The sequence below is a fragment of the Poecile atricapillus genome, chromosome 5, assembly GCF_030490865.1.
Source record: "Poecile atricapillus isolate bPoeAtr1 chromosome 5, bPoeAtr1.hap1, whole genome shotgun sequence".
In the NCBI taxonomy this organism is placed as follows: Eukaryota; Metazoa; Chordata; class Aves; order Passeriformes; family Paridae; genus Poecile; species Poecile atricapillus.
Genome location: NC_081253.1, coordinates 12,263,954 through 12,281,618, shown reverse-complemented (window position 1 = coordinate 12,281,618; position 17,665 = coordinate 12,263,954). Strand labels below are relative to the sequence as shown.

General features: G+C 39.4%; 1 protein-coding gene across 8 annotated transcripts in view; it reads left to right on the top strand.

The window, feature by feature from the left end:
- The window catches only part of EPB41L5 (erythrocyte membrane protein band 4.1 like 5), a 55,897-nt gene that overhangs the window by 24,632 nt on the left and 13,600 nt on the right, over window positions 1-17,665 (top strand). For all 8 annotated transcript variants that reach the window (XM_058839313.1, XM_058839318.1, XM_058839312.1 and 5 more), the window contains exons 11-18: window positions 15-84; window positions 766-935; window positions 1,404-1,510; window positions 2,194-2,221; window positions 4,477-4,519; window positions 4,809-4,924; window positions 15,519-15,685; window positions 16,176-16,270. In XM_058839313.1, the coding sequence (XP_058695296.1) occupies window positions 15-84; window positions 766-935; window positions 1,404-1,510; window positions 2,194-2,221; window positions 4,477-4,519; window positions 4,809-4,924; window positions 15,519-15,685; window positions 16,176-16,270 (796 nt within the window). The remainder of the gene's footprint in view (window positions 1-14; window positions 85-765; window positions 936-1,403; window positions 1,511-2,193; window positions 2,222-4,476; window positions 4,520-4,808; window positions 4,925-15,518; window positions 15,686-16,175; window positions 16,271-17,665) is intronic.

Genomic DNA, 17,665 nt, shown 5'->3' with positions numbered 1-17,665 from the left:
TGTTCATCTCACAGGCCAAAGATCACAAGGCTTGACTTCAAGAAGAATAAACTCACTCTGGTTGTTGTTGAAGATGATGAACAGGTAGATAAATATCTGTTTAGTTAAATATCAGTTTTGATTACACAGTTCTGGTTTACATACTCCTAATCTTTCTTTATATTTATTAATGTGGATGCCTGAAATATTTTTGATTGTAACTTGTGAGGGAAGGAGGGAAATGAAGGGACTTAAGTAAAAGATAAACTTTTCTGTCATCCATTTTTTTGAAAGAGAATGCCTAGGTGAAACTAGACCAGATACTTTGGAAACAGTGTGCATTGCACAAGAAAGTTTAAAAAAAAACCAAAAGAACTCACATACCACATTTAGTAGAATGAATTACTTATGCGGTTTCAGAATTATTCTTATGTGGAAGAAATTGCATATGCCTGAGACAGTTAAAAAGTGAGCATTGGTAATTTGAGAAGATTAGATTTGGAAATGAAATGCTGTTAGCCTCATCAACAAGTACCTTCCTGCTGAAATAGTATCTTTAATTTGTAGTTATTCAGAGGGGACTCCAGCCCTTTCCAACTTTAGAAAATACAGCAGTTGTTCGTTACAGCTTCTAAAAAGGTTGATTTTTTTTTTGTCTAAATGATTTTTTAAAATATATATGTATTAGGAATCATAAGAATAAAATTTTATTTGCCTTGCATGGAATTTTATCTTTGACTTATTCAAGCCCCTTCTAAGTCATCAGTGTGCTTCGTATGCTTTAAGGGAAAGGAGCAGGAGCACACTTTTGTGTTCAGACTGGATCATCCCAAAGCCTGCAAACACTTGTGGAAATGTGCAGTGGAACACCACGCCTTCTTCCGGCTCCGAGGGCCTGTCCAGAAAAGCTCCAGTCGGTCTGGCTTCATTCGCTTGGGGTCTCGCTTCCGATACAGGTCAGTGTCATCTGTCATTTGGCACATACCTCCTGTCATTCCTTGCTTTTCCTGAATGCTGGGTTTTAGTTCTAGTATCAGCTTTTGGCAATATTACTTAAGCTTTAGTCTCTTCTAGAATTTCCAGCTTCTCCCAAAACCCATGCACAGGGACCACAGAAATATGCAAAGGGCAAGCATGCTTTTATCAGCAACTTAATGTTTAAAAAGTTGTTGTTTCTTCCATTTGTCTTGGGGAAATGGGGTGAAGAAGAGAATATTTCTAAAACTCTTATCCTCTTTTATGGAAGGTCTTTTGAAGTGTGGAGTTCGGGATGTTCTATTAGAACTGACATGAGATAGTAAGCTATGAATTTAAAATAGAAATGTGGTGTTTTTATGAGTGTTATCTCTGTTATCTCTATTCTATCATCACATTCATCCAAATGATTTATTTTACTACTTTGCACTTCTACATGGCATTTTTAGTGGGAAAACAGAATATCAAACCACAAAGACCAACAAAGCCAGGAGATCAGCATCTTTTGAAAGAAGGCCCAGCAAGAGATACTCAAGACGAACACTGCAAATGAAAGGTAAAAGAATTTCCATTCTGAGGACTATAATCCGATGTGAGAATCAGGTAATAATCTTCTTTAAAAATTCCGAGTAGGAATTCTCCTGTAGTTGTTTGCCCTTCTCTTGACTTTTCAAAATTAGGTTTTCTTTGACTTATTTAAGAGAACTCAGGTATTTTATAGAATAAACTTGTGTCCAAAGCTTGCCTGGCAGGTAAAATACCCATGAAAATTGCACAGTAGGTCTTGGTATGAAGATGGAAAACTTAGGCCCAGGAAACAGTGATATATTAATGATAGAATTTAAAATTTATGAATTGAGTTAAAAATTTCTGTCATTGAGATTTTTTTCATTGTTGTTTGGAGCTGCACTTCCTTGTCATGATCTGACAGCACGTGATACCTTTTTTCTGACTCCCACTCTTGCATGGGTCAAGTGTGACAGCCATGTCTGCCTTCAGATACTTGCTTAAATCTGGCTTTAGTTTGCTCTTCAGATTCTTTATTTTCTGATTTAGATTTTGTTTTTCACACATTATACGTGAGATGTGTGCAACTTTTGCTCTTTTGATTCAACTTTCCCTCTTTTGGTTACCTACTTTTTAGGCTGTGCTAGGCTATTTTTATTAATCATGCAATTAATATTTAACTGATAACCAGATTATAAATTAAATTTTAATTAACGCTTTATATTTTTGCAGCATACACTGCTAAACTGGAAGAAACAAGGTAAGATGCATTCCAGTATTTGAATTTCTGTCTTTGATGTTTGGCACCTGTACTTCAGCACATGTCTGCAGAAGGAGGGATATAGTGTTGTCCTCTTAACTGTGGTTTTGCCATGGGTCTTGTGTTTGTTTGCTTCATGTAAAAATTAGTGTTCAAAGCAAAGCTTCTGTGTTGTTGTCACACAGATAATTTTGCCAGACTCGGTTACTACCTAGCAAAGAAGTTTGTTGATTACTAGCTATGATTCTTGCTGGATATGAGCTGTAGTTCATGTGCTGCCATGTAAAGAGATCAGGTAAAACTGTGTGAGATCTACCTGAAGTCTGCCTGCTCCAGCTGTGTGACTGAAGTACCTCATTCAGTGAAGGTCATAGACAGGAAAAAGACAGTAAAATGAATATTTTTTAAATAAGTTGATGGTTTTATATTCTGTATTACACTTGCATTTATTTCTATGCATGAATAACATTGAAAAGAAAGCCTTTCAGTTCTTTATTTCTCTACTAAAAGTCTTCCTGGATGTGTAGGTTCACACTTGCTGTTGCAATGTAAATTACTCATATGTATCTGAATCATATAATTTTCATTCCCTTCCTTAAGGGAAGAGTAGAAACCAGGTTAAAAGGAGCTGCCTGGTAGTGAAGAAACTTACATCACTCAGGTCTGTCCTTTGCCCTAATAACTTGTGAGCACTGCAATGATCAGTTTCAACCAAATTATTTTTTAAAAAGTAGATATTCACAGATATTAAGTACCATGGTGAGGTGGGTAAGAAATACCAAAATAGCATTTCAAAGCAAGCTTAATACAGCCCAACATTTGCTGTCTGTGGTAGCAGGGGTGATTCTTTCATGAGAGTGGGAGAAGTGTAGAAGTGTGGGGACAAGGCTGCAGTGTGACTTCCTGTATTGTTTTTTTCTTTCTATACAATGGGAAAGTACTCTTCAAAACTGCGTGTCATTAAGATCCTCTGCATGCAAAATGTGACTGTTTGATTAATTAGTGCTCTTGTCATGCTGTGTTGTCATGCCCTTGTCCGAGTTTCAGGTTGCTTAGGTCATTCTGAGAGTGGGAAGAGAAACTTCATGTGCAATTTCTCCTCCTGATAAGACTGCAGTCTCCTGATCTGCACTTAGGTGTGGCACTGTTGTGTCTCTGCAGCAAGCTATGCCATTTCTGAAACTCTACCCTCCAGTATTGCTAATTGAAATGCATCATGAAAGATGTATGTTGTTCCCTTCTTTTGTGTTAACCCAGAACAGGCGAATGTGCTAGTCAGAAGGCATTCCTTAATATTTCTGTTCGATGCAGAAAGGATGAAGGGGGAAAAGGGCAAGGAACAGCTTGTTCAGTGTTGACATCATGGTGTTTTAAATAAAATAATTCTGAAGAGTCATTGCAATAAATAGAGAAATCTATTTGAATTGTCAGCTTGTCAGGTTGGATAGCTGTTGTCCAGACCATAAATCAGAAAATTAACAGGTCTTAAGAGGTGGGAGCCTTTTAAAAAAGTTAGAAGTCTGGAGAAGAGGCTTGCTTCGCATGAAATCTATAATGCATAATTACTGCTTTTAACTCTCTCAAAAATGTGAAATGTCTCTTGCAGGTTCAGAGATCATCAAGAATAGGGATATGGGTCTTATTTAATTCATCAAATATAGTAAATATTTAATAACATAAAATTATTATTAATGCTGTGCTGAGTTGCTCTGCATGTAAATTTGAATAGCTGCTTTTAAGTCCATTAGTGGTTGTATGCAAAAGAAATGCTTCAATTTTTTTGATAAACTTTTGTGATGTGAAATGTCAGATCAGGAGGGTTCTAGTTATGGAACAAACATAATATCTACAGCGTGTACGTGGGCTTTTGACAGTGTCACGTTTTGCTGGGTGTTTTAACTAAAATGATACAATTTTTGCTTTAGAAATGCCACATCTCTGTTGCTGAATCAGGAAGACGTTTTAAACCCAACTGGTTTAGGAAAGGAAGAGTTAAAAACAGATGAGTTTACAGAAAAAACTACAGCTTGAACAAGGGAAAAATAACTTGATACCCTTAACTAAGGATCTCTAGGATGAGACAACTGACCTAAAGCAGAAGTTTTTAAGGATTTTTTGAATAGACATTAATACTTTGGAAATATCTTAGACTCTCTTTCTGAAAGTCCTTACAGTTTCACCAGCCTGCAGAAACCGTTTGTTGATCTGATTAAATTGAATAATTGAATCTGTTTCAAATTCTTCATGTCTTTCAGTGCTGCAAACAATGCTATTATCAGCCAAACTAATGGATCACAAGTAAGGACTCTCTTTCATTCTTTCTAAAGGCAATTTTCATGTGTGTCAACAGATTTGAAGATTTTGTTATTTTCTCCTGAAATCCAGTGATTGACCAATTGAATGTTACTGTTAACTGTGTACAGTGCTGTAAAAGACTGGTTATAGATACCCAGTGCTAGGGAAATAAAGGAAGAAAACTACCTTGCTTTAGCTTTGTGCTTAAGAAGTGTTGATATTTTGTTCACTTTAATGTGTCATCACTTCATTAATGTGTGTATAATAACTTGTTTATATTCTGTCTCCAAAGAGCTGGAATGCAAAGCCAAACCTACCTGTCCTAACAGCAGTTCCTTCTGCACCAGTCTTAGTGGAAATTGAAAACCTCCCAAGAAGCCCAGGAGCCAGCCAGCAAGATAAGAAGTGGTATGTTCAGCTTTGCTGGGAAATGAATTCTGCTTGCTTACACATGATTCAAGTAGCTTTTCCTTGATCTGTACTTAAATAAGCTGCCATCCTTGTATCTCTGATGCAAGCTGACAATCAAGTTAGGGATGATGCAGCTGATTTTTTCCTATGAATTGTGTGTGGAGAGGTGAGGACAACAGGCTTAGTCACTGCCAACCAAAGGAAAATTTCTTCAGGGGCTAAAAGAATTAAGGATGAGTAGTATTTTCAAGTCTTGGAGAGAGTTGGGTCCTTCTCATTTGCCATTAGCTTGTAACCCTTTGCTTGGTATCGTGGGGCCCAACTTGATATTAGGATAATACAGACCCTTGTAAACTGGTATTTTGAATTGTCTTTTGAACCTTCTGAAATAGGCAAGCTGACTTTTCTCATAAGCTTGGGCAGAATGGGAGCTTGAGGAAAATGACATAAGCTTAAGATAAGAGCTTTGATTTCATGTAATCAGAGTATTTATTTTATGGATTAGATGCATCTCAAAATGAAGGGGATTTATTTGAAGATTGATAAATGTACATGTCATTTAACTTTTCTTAAACTACTTCTATATTGCAAAGCTATTTTCAAACCAAAACTGGCATCAACCCAGTACTTGTGCACAGATCATCTTGACTTCTTTGGCTTCTTGTGCCTATAGCTTATCTTAGAAGGGAAATTCTGGCTTCTGCCAGACTAATCAGGAGCAGTCATGGTGGAATGGAGTGACACCAAAGCTCTTATCCTAAGCAGTTTCAGCCCTCAAGAGAAAGGGTCTTTCTCCCATTGTCAGGCATATAAATCTGCTTTGCTTCAGTATCTCTTACAAGTAGATGATACCTGTTTCTAACGGTGCTGTGACAAATGTACTATAATTATGTAAATTGCATTCATTTAAATACTATCAATTTTGAATGATAAAGGGGATGGTAATTCTGCTTTGAGTTGCATTTTTTGACATTTCAATCAGAACATATGATCAATGCTGTTTTTCTTTCTTTTGCCCTTGATTTATCTAGTATCTGAAATCTGTGCTTGTCTATGGTGGGATCCTGTTGATCGCTCGATTCCTTCCGTGGTGGTGGGTGAAAGGTGGTGGCATCTTTATTCTTCAGCATTCTCAACATGGTTTTATTTTTATTCTTTTGGCCTAATTGCAAGATGAATGCTAGACGCCTGTATTTCCTTTGGTGGAAATGTTTGACTTGGCTCCAGACCAGCTCTTCTTGGGTACCCGATTTGTGCTAATGTTTCTGCTCATGTTTGCAAGGCTGCTGTTGCTTACTGAAATCCCATTGCTTCAGTTCTGAAGCAGAGAGGGCTCTATACCCACTCAGTTTTTGGTTTGTTATGCCTGTTTTTAGGATTGAGAGCTTGAGCCTGTCTGTCTTAACATTGTCCAGGAATCTCAGCTTACATGCCAGCTGCTGCAGGATGTAGTGTTTGTATAGAAGAGTGGGAGTGAATGCAAAATACAAATGCATGTAACCCAAAACAGTGTGTCCTAAAGAAAACAAGCTTGTTGTCAACTGATGCATTTTAATTGAGAGTGCAGTGCTTCTACTGTGTCTGTGTTACATTTCTTTGAGCCATTGTTACTGAAAGTTGTTGTCTTCTGGTTTTACTGTGTTCACTGGAAACAATATTGCCCGTAATAAAGGGCAAATCCATCTCTAGGAAAAAGACAGCAGTTTGGAGCTGAGTCAGGACTCTAGTTACATTCTGGTTTCCTACATGGGAAGTGGGGTTAGGTTAATGTAATTGCCAGAACATACATATTTATTGCTGGGGGCTGTGACTTGGCTATTGTGCCTGCAAGGGTGTCTCGGTGCTGCTAACAAGATCTCCTTTCAACTGCTACTGTCTTTAATTGGCCTGTTTCTGCATGAATTATCTTTGCTTTCTGTCAGAAAAATAGTCTTCTTTTAGAGAGAGCTTGCCAAAGGTTGTTGAGAACACCAAAATCTTCTGGACTGTGGATTTTGTAGATAGTTAGATTGAAGGGGTTTAGAAGTAAGGTCCCGACCTCCTGGGTTTCTGTACTCTGCTTGGCAGATGCTTGTATTGGCTACCTTGCAGCTTAAATCCCTTCCTAATGTCAGTGTTTCCTTTAATTTAAAATGTTAATGCTGCAGCTGCCAACAGCAGTTTTGCCACATTGTAGAAAGTAGTTTGCCAGATACAAAGGATTTTAGTATTTATGGCTTTGGTTTTTTGGGTTGTTTTTGGTTTTTTGGTTTGTTTTTACTTTCATTCCTGTAAAATTATCAGTACAGGAAAGCTGTACTGGTCTGCAGGATCTGAAAATGGTCTGGAATATTAGTTGCAAGTCTGGAAAACCTAAAACATGATCAGTGTCTTTCTAAGTTTAGTCTTTCCCCAAGAAGCTCTTTATTTGCTAAGTTAGGACAGCAGACAAAGATTTAATATTTACTTCCTTACTGTGTGATAAGTAAGGATTTTTTTTTTTTTTTTTTTTTTTTTTTTTTTTTTTTTTGCTAGTGGTTGTAGCTTTCTCTTAAGCACATACATGAGAGAAATGGTAAAATAAAGGAATGAATTGTTGGGGATTGGAGCCCTCGGTATTCACGGGTCACTTTCTCAGTGTGTTTCACAGAAACCAAAATTGTGAATTTACACATGAGCGACCTTTGTATAAATCCTGTCTCTTCTAAAGGAGGACTATCCTCAAATGTTAATCATTTACTACTCTTGTGAATCCTGCATGCTTTTCTGCTTGCCTGCCTTAACACATGTGATCTTCCAACTCAGCTGTCTGCTTGGCTGTTCTGGAACGTGAGAAGGTGGAATTTGAGCTGAAGGCCATCTGACCCCTCTATGTGAACAGCAACAATCCTTCCACTTTGTTTAGATTTGGCTCATTACATTGAATCTTTTACATGAAACTGAAGGAATACCTTTGTTTTAGGAATTTCCTTACTTTAGTGGTTTATTAAGTGTTTTTTTCCAAGCACTCTTTTGATATGTGAGTGAACCTTTTATCAGCTTCTGCTAAAACATACAGGTGAAGGACCCTAGTGCTACACAGACAATAGCTAACAGATCAATGTCCATTTTAAAAGTATTTTAAAATTTGGCTGTTTTCAGTAGATTGCTTGTCCTTACTGCTTCGGGAGATGTTTGTGCCTGAGGCCTTCCAGTTTCCTAATTAGGGGCTCCTGCGTAATAATATTTTTCAAAATGCTCTTTTAAAGTGATGATTGTTCTCCCTTGCTCCTCTTTCTAGCTTTTGGAGGACTTTATACCAACTGTGGCATAGACTGGCCATAACAGTGCATGGCGTTTCTGTGGGTTTGATTTTAGGAATTCTAAATTTAAAATTGACGAATCATTATGCTTTCATATACAAAACTGGAAAATGAGGTCTTAGTTTGTGTTGTGACCTTTGTAAAATGGGTCTTCTCCAGATAAGTTTTTATGTTAATACAAGTTATAGCTGCAGGCAACTTCTTCAATAGTATTGATCCCTTAGTCACCTAAATTGTGGATGATTCATTTGCTCTACTGTTTGCTCCTGCACAGTAATGGTCATTTTTTCCGAGTTTCTTTTTTCTTCTTTTTTTTTTTAAATTTGCTTTAGAATCTGCACTTTTCAGTCACTTTGAAAACTGGTATTGCTTATAGATGTTTGTTTCAGGTGTACATTTAGAGCTGCCACTTAAACTTGTTTTCTGCAAATAAATTATGCGGTATACTTGAGGTCTGTTCCTCCATCACATTATTTTCTCCCATCTGTAAAATGCACACAATTCTTGCTTAGTTCTGTGAAGTGTTTTGAAATATGAAGTGCTTTACGTTTGGGAAGTATAAGCAACATATACATGAGAGAGAGAAAGCTTAACTTGTCAACTTGGACTTGTACAAAATTGTGCACGATGTTGTGCTGAAAGGGGTTTATTTGGCAGTTTCATTATGTGCACATGTACTTGCATGCTACTTCCCTTCCGTATTCACCTTCTAAGAATGCCCCTTTGCCTTGTCTTTTCGCATCAGTCTTCTTGCCCTCACCTTTGCTTTACTTTTCCACCCTCTTCCTCCTCCATGCTCGTTGACTAATTCTCCCCCTCCCGCTCCCCACTGCTCCAGGCCCCCCGACGCCGCCAGCCGCTGTCACCGTGGTGGAGCCGCGTGGGAGGCGTGGGCCCCGCCGAGGAGCCGCGCCATGGACGGACAGTGCCCCGCGGACGGACAGTGCCCCGCGGACGGACAGTGCCCCGCGTTCGTCCATGAGCGCAACGCCAGGAACGCGGGGCTGCACGGCGCTGCCTGCGCGGTGCAAGCCACCATGACCAGTCTCTGACTGGGTCCTGCTGGAGCTCAGGACTGCTGCCCGGCAGAGGCTGGGAAATGACCTCCTGAGCTCCCTCTGGGATAAGGACAACGCACCCCAGGCTGACTATAGAGGGGCAAAAGCTTTTGTTAGAAAGGCTCTGCAGATTGTGCTGCTGGTATTAAGTCTTTAAAGAAAAACAACTTAGAGACTAGAAGCCACACATCACACTTACTTTAACAACAGTATATCTGTGTGCGCATACAGATAGATACATTTTTTCAGTTGTGTTAAAGTTTTTTCCTAATGACCAAAAGATTCATTTTTTTTTTTAGCTGGGTTTGAGAGCCATGCAGGAAGTCACATTTGTTATAAAACTACATATGTGACTACTGGGTTATTATATTGTTTCAAAAATCTAAGAGAAATAGAGGATGTAACTGCCCCTCCTTTTGAACCATGACCATGTAAAAATATCTAAGATACATGGTTGATCTGAAAACTAACCTTTTTTTTTCTTTGTCAATAAGACCTCTTCTGAGAAATGTTGTTTGGAAATGGAGTAGAATTATTTTCAATTTTTTAAGAATAAATTTATCAGAACTGTCAAAAAGGAAAAGAGTAATTTTTATTATTATTATTTTTTGCTTTTTATAAACTTTACTTTCTTTTTTGCTTTTCTGGTCCAGTTGAAAAGAAACAGAAAGATTTCTGACAAACACCAGTCCTACCATATGATTCACGAGGTTAATTGTTAAGTCAGAGGTTAAGACTCCAGCTTCATGGCTCATTGGTATTCTTAGGGGCCTTTAACAACATGAAGAACCAACCTTTACCCTTGAGCACACTGTGTTTTCTTGCATTTTCCGAAGTTTGTTGCTTTTAAATTGCAATGTTCTTTCCTATTAAAAAAAAGGAGGAAAAATTGTAACAGAGGGCTTTTAAAGTTAATTTATATTTAGCTTTTAAGATAAAGAGTTGTTTGCATGGTTTTAAAGTTATTTCACTATGTTTCGACTTGCCACAGCACCCAGAAATAAAAAAAACATTGTTTTCGGATATCCAGACCTGAATAACCAAGAAGTGTCAGCCAGGACATAACTTAGTGTAGCCCAAGATATTTTGGCTTCTTTACCCTTGCATGTGATGGGGGGAAAGAGTTTGCTAATGAAATATGAGTCTCTGTTTTACAACTCTGCCTAATAAAACGTATGAGCAAGCTGTAAACTAAAGATCCGTGACACCTACCAAGCTGATTGGAGCAATCTCTTGTGCTTGTTTTAGTTTTAGGTTTTGAATGGCAGATGTTGTGAACTTTTGGAGTGAAGCAAACCCATTTGTTTCTTTCTTATTTATAAAGTTGCATGAGAATATGCAAATGAAAAAAAATTGTTTAACTTTACAATATCCTATAGTGTGTAGTTGAGGGAGAAAAAGTCACTAATTTGAATGGAGGAATTTGGGATAGTTTTGTATTTAAAATGCAAGAGCACTGCTGCAATAACAAATGGGAGTTTCATTGCAGAGTTTTAAGTTCAGATGTGCTTTTGTCAAGGTCAGGCCGCTGTAAGTAGTGTGTGAGTCCTTGGGTGTCAGAGAAGTTTTATGCAGCTGTTGCAGAGTTAAGGAGTAGTTGAGGCTGGAGGACGCCTCTGGAGATCAGGCAGTCCCACCCCCATGGTAAGAGCAGGATTGAGTAGAGCAGGTTGTCTGGGACCATGCCAGCCAGGTTTTGAGTATCTCCAAGGATGGAGACTTCACACCCTCCAGAGAACTGTATCACCAATCTCACAGGAAGAGAATTCAGGTTTTTTCTTGTGGTTAGGGTTACAGTTCAGCATAGAATTTTTTGTATTTCAGTTTGTGCCCATTGTCTCTTGTCCTTTCTCTGGGCTCCCTTGAGAAGAGTTTGACTGTTGTCTTTACTCCCTCCATCGGGTTTTATACACACTGGTGAGGTCCTCCTGAGCTTTGTCTTCTCCAGGCTTAACAGTCCCAGCTCTCAGGCTTGCCTTCTAGCTCAGGTGCTCCAGACCCTTTGTTGTCCTTGTGGCCCTTTGCTGCACTTCTTCCAGTATATCCATGTGTCTCTTGTCCTGGGAAGCCCAGAGCTCGGCACAGCACTCCAGGGTGTCTGACCAGTGCTGAGCAGAAGGCTGGCGACCCTGCTGATCATGGATCACGGTCAGGGACTGCCCTGGAATTCACAGCAAGTTTGGTAATCAAAGCTGTGGCTCAGGTTTTTGTAGAAAATCAAGATTTTTTTCAATGACAGATTCAGGATGAGGAATCAGCCTGAAATCCATCTGCCTTTAGAACAAAATGGATAATTTAGAACTGGTTTGTTTCAATATGCTATATGTGGCATGCTTTTGCCACATGGCTTTGATTCTTGTATACATCCTGAGGCTCCGTTTTCCTCTGTGCCGGGGTTATTTTGGTAAGACTTCATGACTTAGGGAGAGCTATTATCCTAGTCTCTATTAGGGTGGGTGACAGCTCTCAGTAACAGACAAAGAAATTGTATCATACTGGTACCAGCACCACCAAGCTGCATTTTTACAGGGACAGGTCATGTCCTTTATGAATTGCAATGAGGAAGCACATGGATGTTTTTCTGTGGTGACAGATCTTTGCTTAATATGCCTAAAGGTTCTGCACTCAGCACATTTTCCTAAGCACGTTTTCTTTCCTGTAGTTGTTGACTTGTATGTGTTGTGCTATGTCAGTATTTGGAATTATCTTCAAACAAATGGGAGACAGCAGAATTCTTGGAATATGGGACTGACTTGATTAGAAACTGAATGTGTGTGAGCTGTCTCCATTTGTGGTGTCTTACATCCCCAGGACTTTTGCTTTCCTCACTTGGAAAAAAAGGAGCTTTTTTCCTGCTTTTTTTTTTTTTTTTTTTTTTTTTTAATATTGTGCATTTTTGTTTAGGCAAAAACAATTTGTAAAGGCTCAAATTCACTACTCTACTTACCTTCAGTTACAACATCGGTTGGCCCAAAGCTAAGAAAATTAACAAAGAATGTCATACTATTGTCCTACCTTGCAGAGTCCACATGAGAGACTCTTCTGTGTCACTACCAGTTTGAAAAAAATAAATGAGGTTGCATGGTACTTCATGCTGTTGGAAATCAGATGTTTCCAGGAGAGCAACCTCTTTTGTAGGACTTGGTTACTGAATTTTGAAGATTGTATTTCACAAACTAGCATGAAGTATTGCTTTGCTTTTCAACTAGGAAATTAAAACCCACATCACTTTTAACTGAGAGCTTTTTCAGTCATGTTATATGTTGAATGCTGTGTGGTTCATATTTGTACCAATATATGGGCCAGGCAAAAAGCAGGAGTAATGGAGTAGCTACTTCCTTAACTGTGTGAGCTCCCTGAGCATGTAATGACTTGTTAATGGGCTGACAAACCTTTACATGCACAACAATCCTTGATTATTCCTATATTCATAATTATTCATGTGGCTTGAACTCCTGGTATCTTTTATCAGCATTTCCCAGAGAGTATATCTTAAAATATGATGGTAGAAGTTGATTTGAAGACAAATCCCAGCACTTACTACTATGCAAAGTTCAAACTATCCCTTTGTATGTGGGTAAATGCAGGTGTGTGGAAGGCTAATAATGCCTGTTCAGTTCCTGAGTACTGGGAGCTGACTGTGGTAGAAGACCTGATTTTCCTGGGAAGCCTTGGACAGTTTCTCTTATGTTTGGTGTGCCAGTTCATCACTATTTTATAAGAGATGTCAGAAATTCTGTGCAATGATTGAAGTTTTTTGTGCTTTTTGCTTCCATAGTGTGGCTATTTATGAAGCACCTGCTGGTGCTTTGAAGAGGGTGAAGAGTCTGGGAGGCTTCAAAGGTTTTGATGCTCTTTGGAGAATTCATGCCCGCAAATTCCAGTAGCTGAGGGTCTCCCAAGTGTGACTTTCTTCTTATTGACTGCCTATGTCAGGTGGCTCAGGAGATGTTTCAGGGGATCTGAAGGCAAGATGGGGTCAATTCCTACTTGAATCTTGACTTAGGAGGTTTCCTTGAGTTTATCTAAAATTCATTTTATTTCTCTGAGGCCCTGTCCTGATGTGGGGTGAAGGTGCAGGGACTCAGCCTGTTTGTCTGTGCTGCCTCAGCCAGGTCTCCATCCCAGGGCACAAATGGTAGTGAGGTGTTTTTGCAAACTTTGACCATCTCATATAAGTAGTACACAGCTTTTGGATGGTGCACAGCTTTTGGAGCACACTAGACACAGAGTTTGATTATGTTGCTAGATATCAAGACTGCCCTTATCTGTAGTAGGCAAGTTTTTGAATCAACTCTTTTGTCTGTCTAGTAAATGTTACCATAGTGGTCATGAGAAGGAGAAGTCTAGTGTAATTATCCTAGCAATTAAGGAAGAAAATTTCCGTTTTTCACGTGTTTTCTCTGTACTACAATGCTAAGAAGAGCATTAGGAGATTGAGGGGCAAGAAATGTTGCTGGTGCTCTACATCAACTCTGATGTGGAGTTCATAGCAGCTTATCCTTCAAAATGTCACGGTCTCTGCAACTCCATACTGTAGGTAAAATCCGAACTTCTTAAAATGGGGTTTATTGAAGATTGGAGACTATTTACAGAAAACTGACAGAAAATAGGAAGAAAATTGTTGCCTCTATGTGAAGGTTATAAAACATTTTGACTCATGTATCAGCAAAGTAGTGTATGGGATTCAGTCTCACTTTCCTTGTTGCCTTAATTGGAAGAGCATTTCTTCCTGTCTGTTAGTTCTAACAATTAAATCTCTATCCATCATTCCCTCTCTGCAAGACTGTGTGCTGTTTGCCTTTTCCCATTAGTGGTGCAGAGAGAGGCTGCACAGGAGGTTGAAAAATTTTCCTATTAATTGCTTTGCTAGTAGCTTCTTATTGCACTGCTTTAAGAGAATCAAGCCAGTGGCCTCAATTTGCCTCACAGAAATTAATTGACTTACAATGATTCGTACATTATTAGCACTAGAACAGTGATATCCTGTAATCTGTTTCAGAGGTATATTTTTAACATTGAAAGGATTCGTTGTGTGCTTGAGCTGGAGGGGAAGGAGTTTTTTTCCTGGAGATTGTATAGTGACAACAGGCCATTGCTCCCAGGTTCCAGGGGCTGGAGAGAGGCATGAGGCACTAACCTGGTAGTGGTAAGGGAGAAGCTGGTCTAAACTGTCAAGTAGAAAACTTCACTTGTCTGTGCTTAAGGGTAGGTTTTGTTGTGGTGAGTATGGGCTTGATATCATTGTTCTCATATTTGGGACAGGACTTGCAAAGGAATTGATAGATTTTTCTTCTTAAATCAATATTGCAGCCAAATTGTGAGTGTGTTTGTTGATTGAACTGGGCAGCAGTAAAGCTGCAGTTGTGTGCACAGGCTGTCTGATTAACCATTGCACTGTGCAGCAGTGCTTTCTGTGTTTGTTAGTTTGCTGTTAGGATAGCTTTAGCTGTTCCCAAGCTTTAGAGAAATTTATTAGATTCCTGACTGCTTGCACAACACAAGCATCATAATATCATTTTTGTTTTTATAATTGTTTTTCCTTGTTCATTGAAAATACAGCTCGTAGGGCAAAATTAAAAGGAGACATTTCCGTCAGAAACCAAAGGAGGTGAAACAAATGATCCTGACAGGGTACAGAGTACATGCTGTGGTTCATTTAAAACACTGTGACTGCTAAGATTACATTCATGGCTCTGCTGAAGTTAACAAAACTGAAACTGGTTCTAGGTATGCCTGACCATAAGTGTCATTTCAGTTCTCTGCAGTGCACTCTTCTGCCCTCTCTTCTGCTCACCAGTGTTGGATGAAGTGCTCCACAAACAGCTTTTTAGGATACCAACTTCCCTCACCGTAGCTTTTGTTTTTCTCTTGTAAAAATCCTAAAGGGTACATTGAGTTTGTTGGAAAAACTTCAAATGTTTGTTCCAAAAACTGTATTTCATGGATTAAGACCTCCCTCCTTCTCTTCACTTTTTCCACTGCTATGTGATGACACAGCAGGCAACATGGACCTGTTCTGCTATGTGACTCTGAAGTCACTTATACAGACATGAAATGTTCCCTTTTTCATGTCTCTTAAGCTCACAAAAGCCAATGTCTGTTAGTTACCTGAAACAGTTTTTCTAGATTGTGGCTGGTCAGCAGAAGACAGCTTGGAAAAGGTGATTGCATATGTTAAAGCTTTTTCTTGTTACAGGAAGAGTGGTAACATGATTGTGCGTCTCTCTGCCCATCTTTCTGCCTTTGCAGCATACCTCTTGTTGATTTGCTAGACAGCACAGAGTTGCCAGAAACTTGTGTGGATGATGCCGTTGGCCGTCCAGTGGTTGGCTTGGCAACAGGAGATTCAGAAGAGGCTGTTAATTGTCCTCCTCCTGGCACGAAGGAAACTGCTGCAGAAAAAGCAGACTCTGATCGTAAGCAAACTGACAGATTTTTCCCTATTATGATTTGTGAGATCAAGATTAAATAATTAGGTTGATATGAGATTGTTTCCTTACGAAAAATGCAGAACTGTTTTAGGAAGCTCCCTCAGATTATATACATAAGGACAATTTTACCCATTACTGGAAAACAAGGATGAAGATAGAAGGGAAAAAGTCAGTTCTTCAATGCATGTGACTGTCCACAAATACAGTAAAGTGCAACCATCTAAGCAATTAACTGTGTTTGCTCACTCACTGTGAGGATGGCTGGGTAAATGAGTTCCAGGAGTATTGTTGTGATTTGGTGCACACAGTCTGCAGCCTTGAAATTTGCACCGAAGCTTGAGCAAGAAGATTCCCCCATCCCTGTGCTTTTTTGCATGTCAAAACTATGTAATTAGTATTCAGGAATAATGCAAGTTACAAGTCAAATAACTCCAAGGTAACATTAGGAAGATGACATCTTTATTGTCATTTCCAGCATTTGAAGACACATTCCTAAAACTGAAACAGCTGGAGACAGAGCGCAGCAGCCCCGTGCCGACTGAGCATCCCAACATAAACATAAACATACAGGTAACTGGCTTTTGTTCTCCCTGCTACTGTCCTGAATTTAGTTCAGATCATTCTGAAAACTCTTCCACTTGCCTTGGTCTGTTTTCAAGACTTCTAAGACTATGAGTGAATAATACTGGGGGGATAGTAGAGGAAATACAAATGCTTTATGATATATAAACCTGTGTGTGACAGGGCAGTGAGATAAAAATGGGGCCAAAGCTACATGTGTGCAGACTGCAGCCTGGTGAGATATTCTAAAATCAGTGGGAGTAAAGGGCATAAATGCTTGAAATGTTTCTCAGTTGTCTTTATCTGTAGATTACTACCTGCATGTTGTTGGGTAGTTCACCTCTTTTTGGAAGAGCTGAGCTGCTTTCCTGGTATTTTTCAGTTCTGAGAAGGTTGCTCTGACGTTTTTAGTCAAGTTTGCTGATGATCCATCCCTCCTGTAATCAGTTTGTACCTGCTCTCTGATGCAGTTGTTAGTGCTCCATGTTTACACAAAGAGGAGTGATGTGGTTTGATTACTGCTCTCAAATCCCTCTGAGCAAGGCAGGCTGCACTTCACAGGCAGCTGGGCCAAAGTACAAGCCTGAGTGCCCTGAGCAGGGTGAGGGCTCTCTTCTCCCTCCTTTCCTCTTCACTCTTTCTTCTCCATCTTCCCTCTCTCCCCTCTCACCTCCAGAAGTCATTGCAAGTTTCAGTTAACAAATGTATCTACAAACTGGAAAACAAATTTTTTTCCTGCCTTTGTTTTGAACTTTTTGTTAAGGTGCTGGGTTTCTTTAGGTTTTTAATTTGCTCTTTAAGGTGGTAAATAGTGAGTTAAATAGGTTCAGGGAAGGGGTCAAAGAAATGCAGGACCATAGTGAAAATAAGTAGTGTTGCTAGAAGGGATGGAGAGGCCAGGATCCTCCCTTACAACAGCAGTGAGTTTTGATGGATTCACTGGTTATCAGAAAATTGCCCCCAGACGGGATATTCTTTTGGGTTTTTTAATGAGCTTTAAAAAATGAAATTTAGTTTTCCATTACTCTGTTTTCTCTGATGCAGAAGCTTTGGGAGATTTTTGTGTTTTGAACAAGCAGAGAGAGTGAAACATCTGACAGTGTTATCTCTGTTTAGGCTACCCTCCCATGCAGGGAGGCCCGAGGATTTATCTAACTTTGAGTGAAGCAGCTATGATTTTTCTTGCTCCCTCAATAGTAACAGGAACCAGGTGCCAGGAGAGGTGTTTAGCAGTGTGCGTTTGAGCTAAGCCCACTCCTAAGCATTTGTTTTCAACCTCCGTGTGAGAGAAGGCTGCTGCTGTGGGTGGTGCTGCAGGCTGCTTGGCTCATGTCCCCTTTAAGGGCTGCTGTCAGGGCTGCCTGGTGCACCTCTCTGCTTGGTGAGTGCATTACAAAGATTACC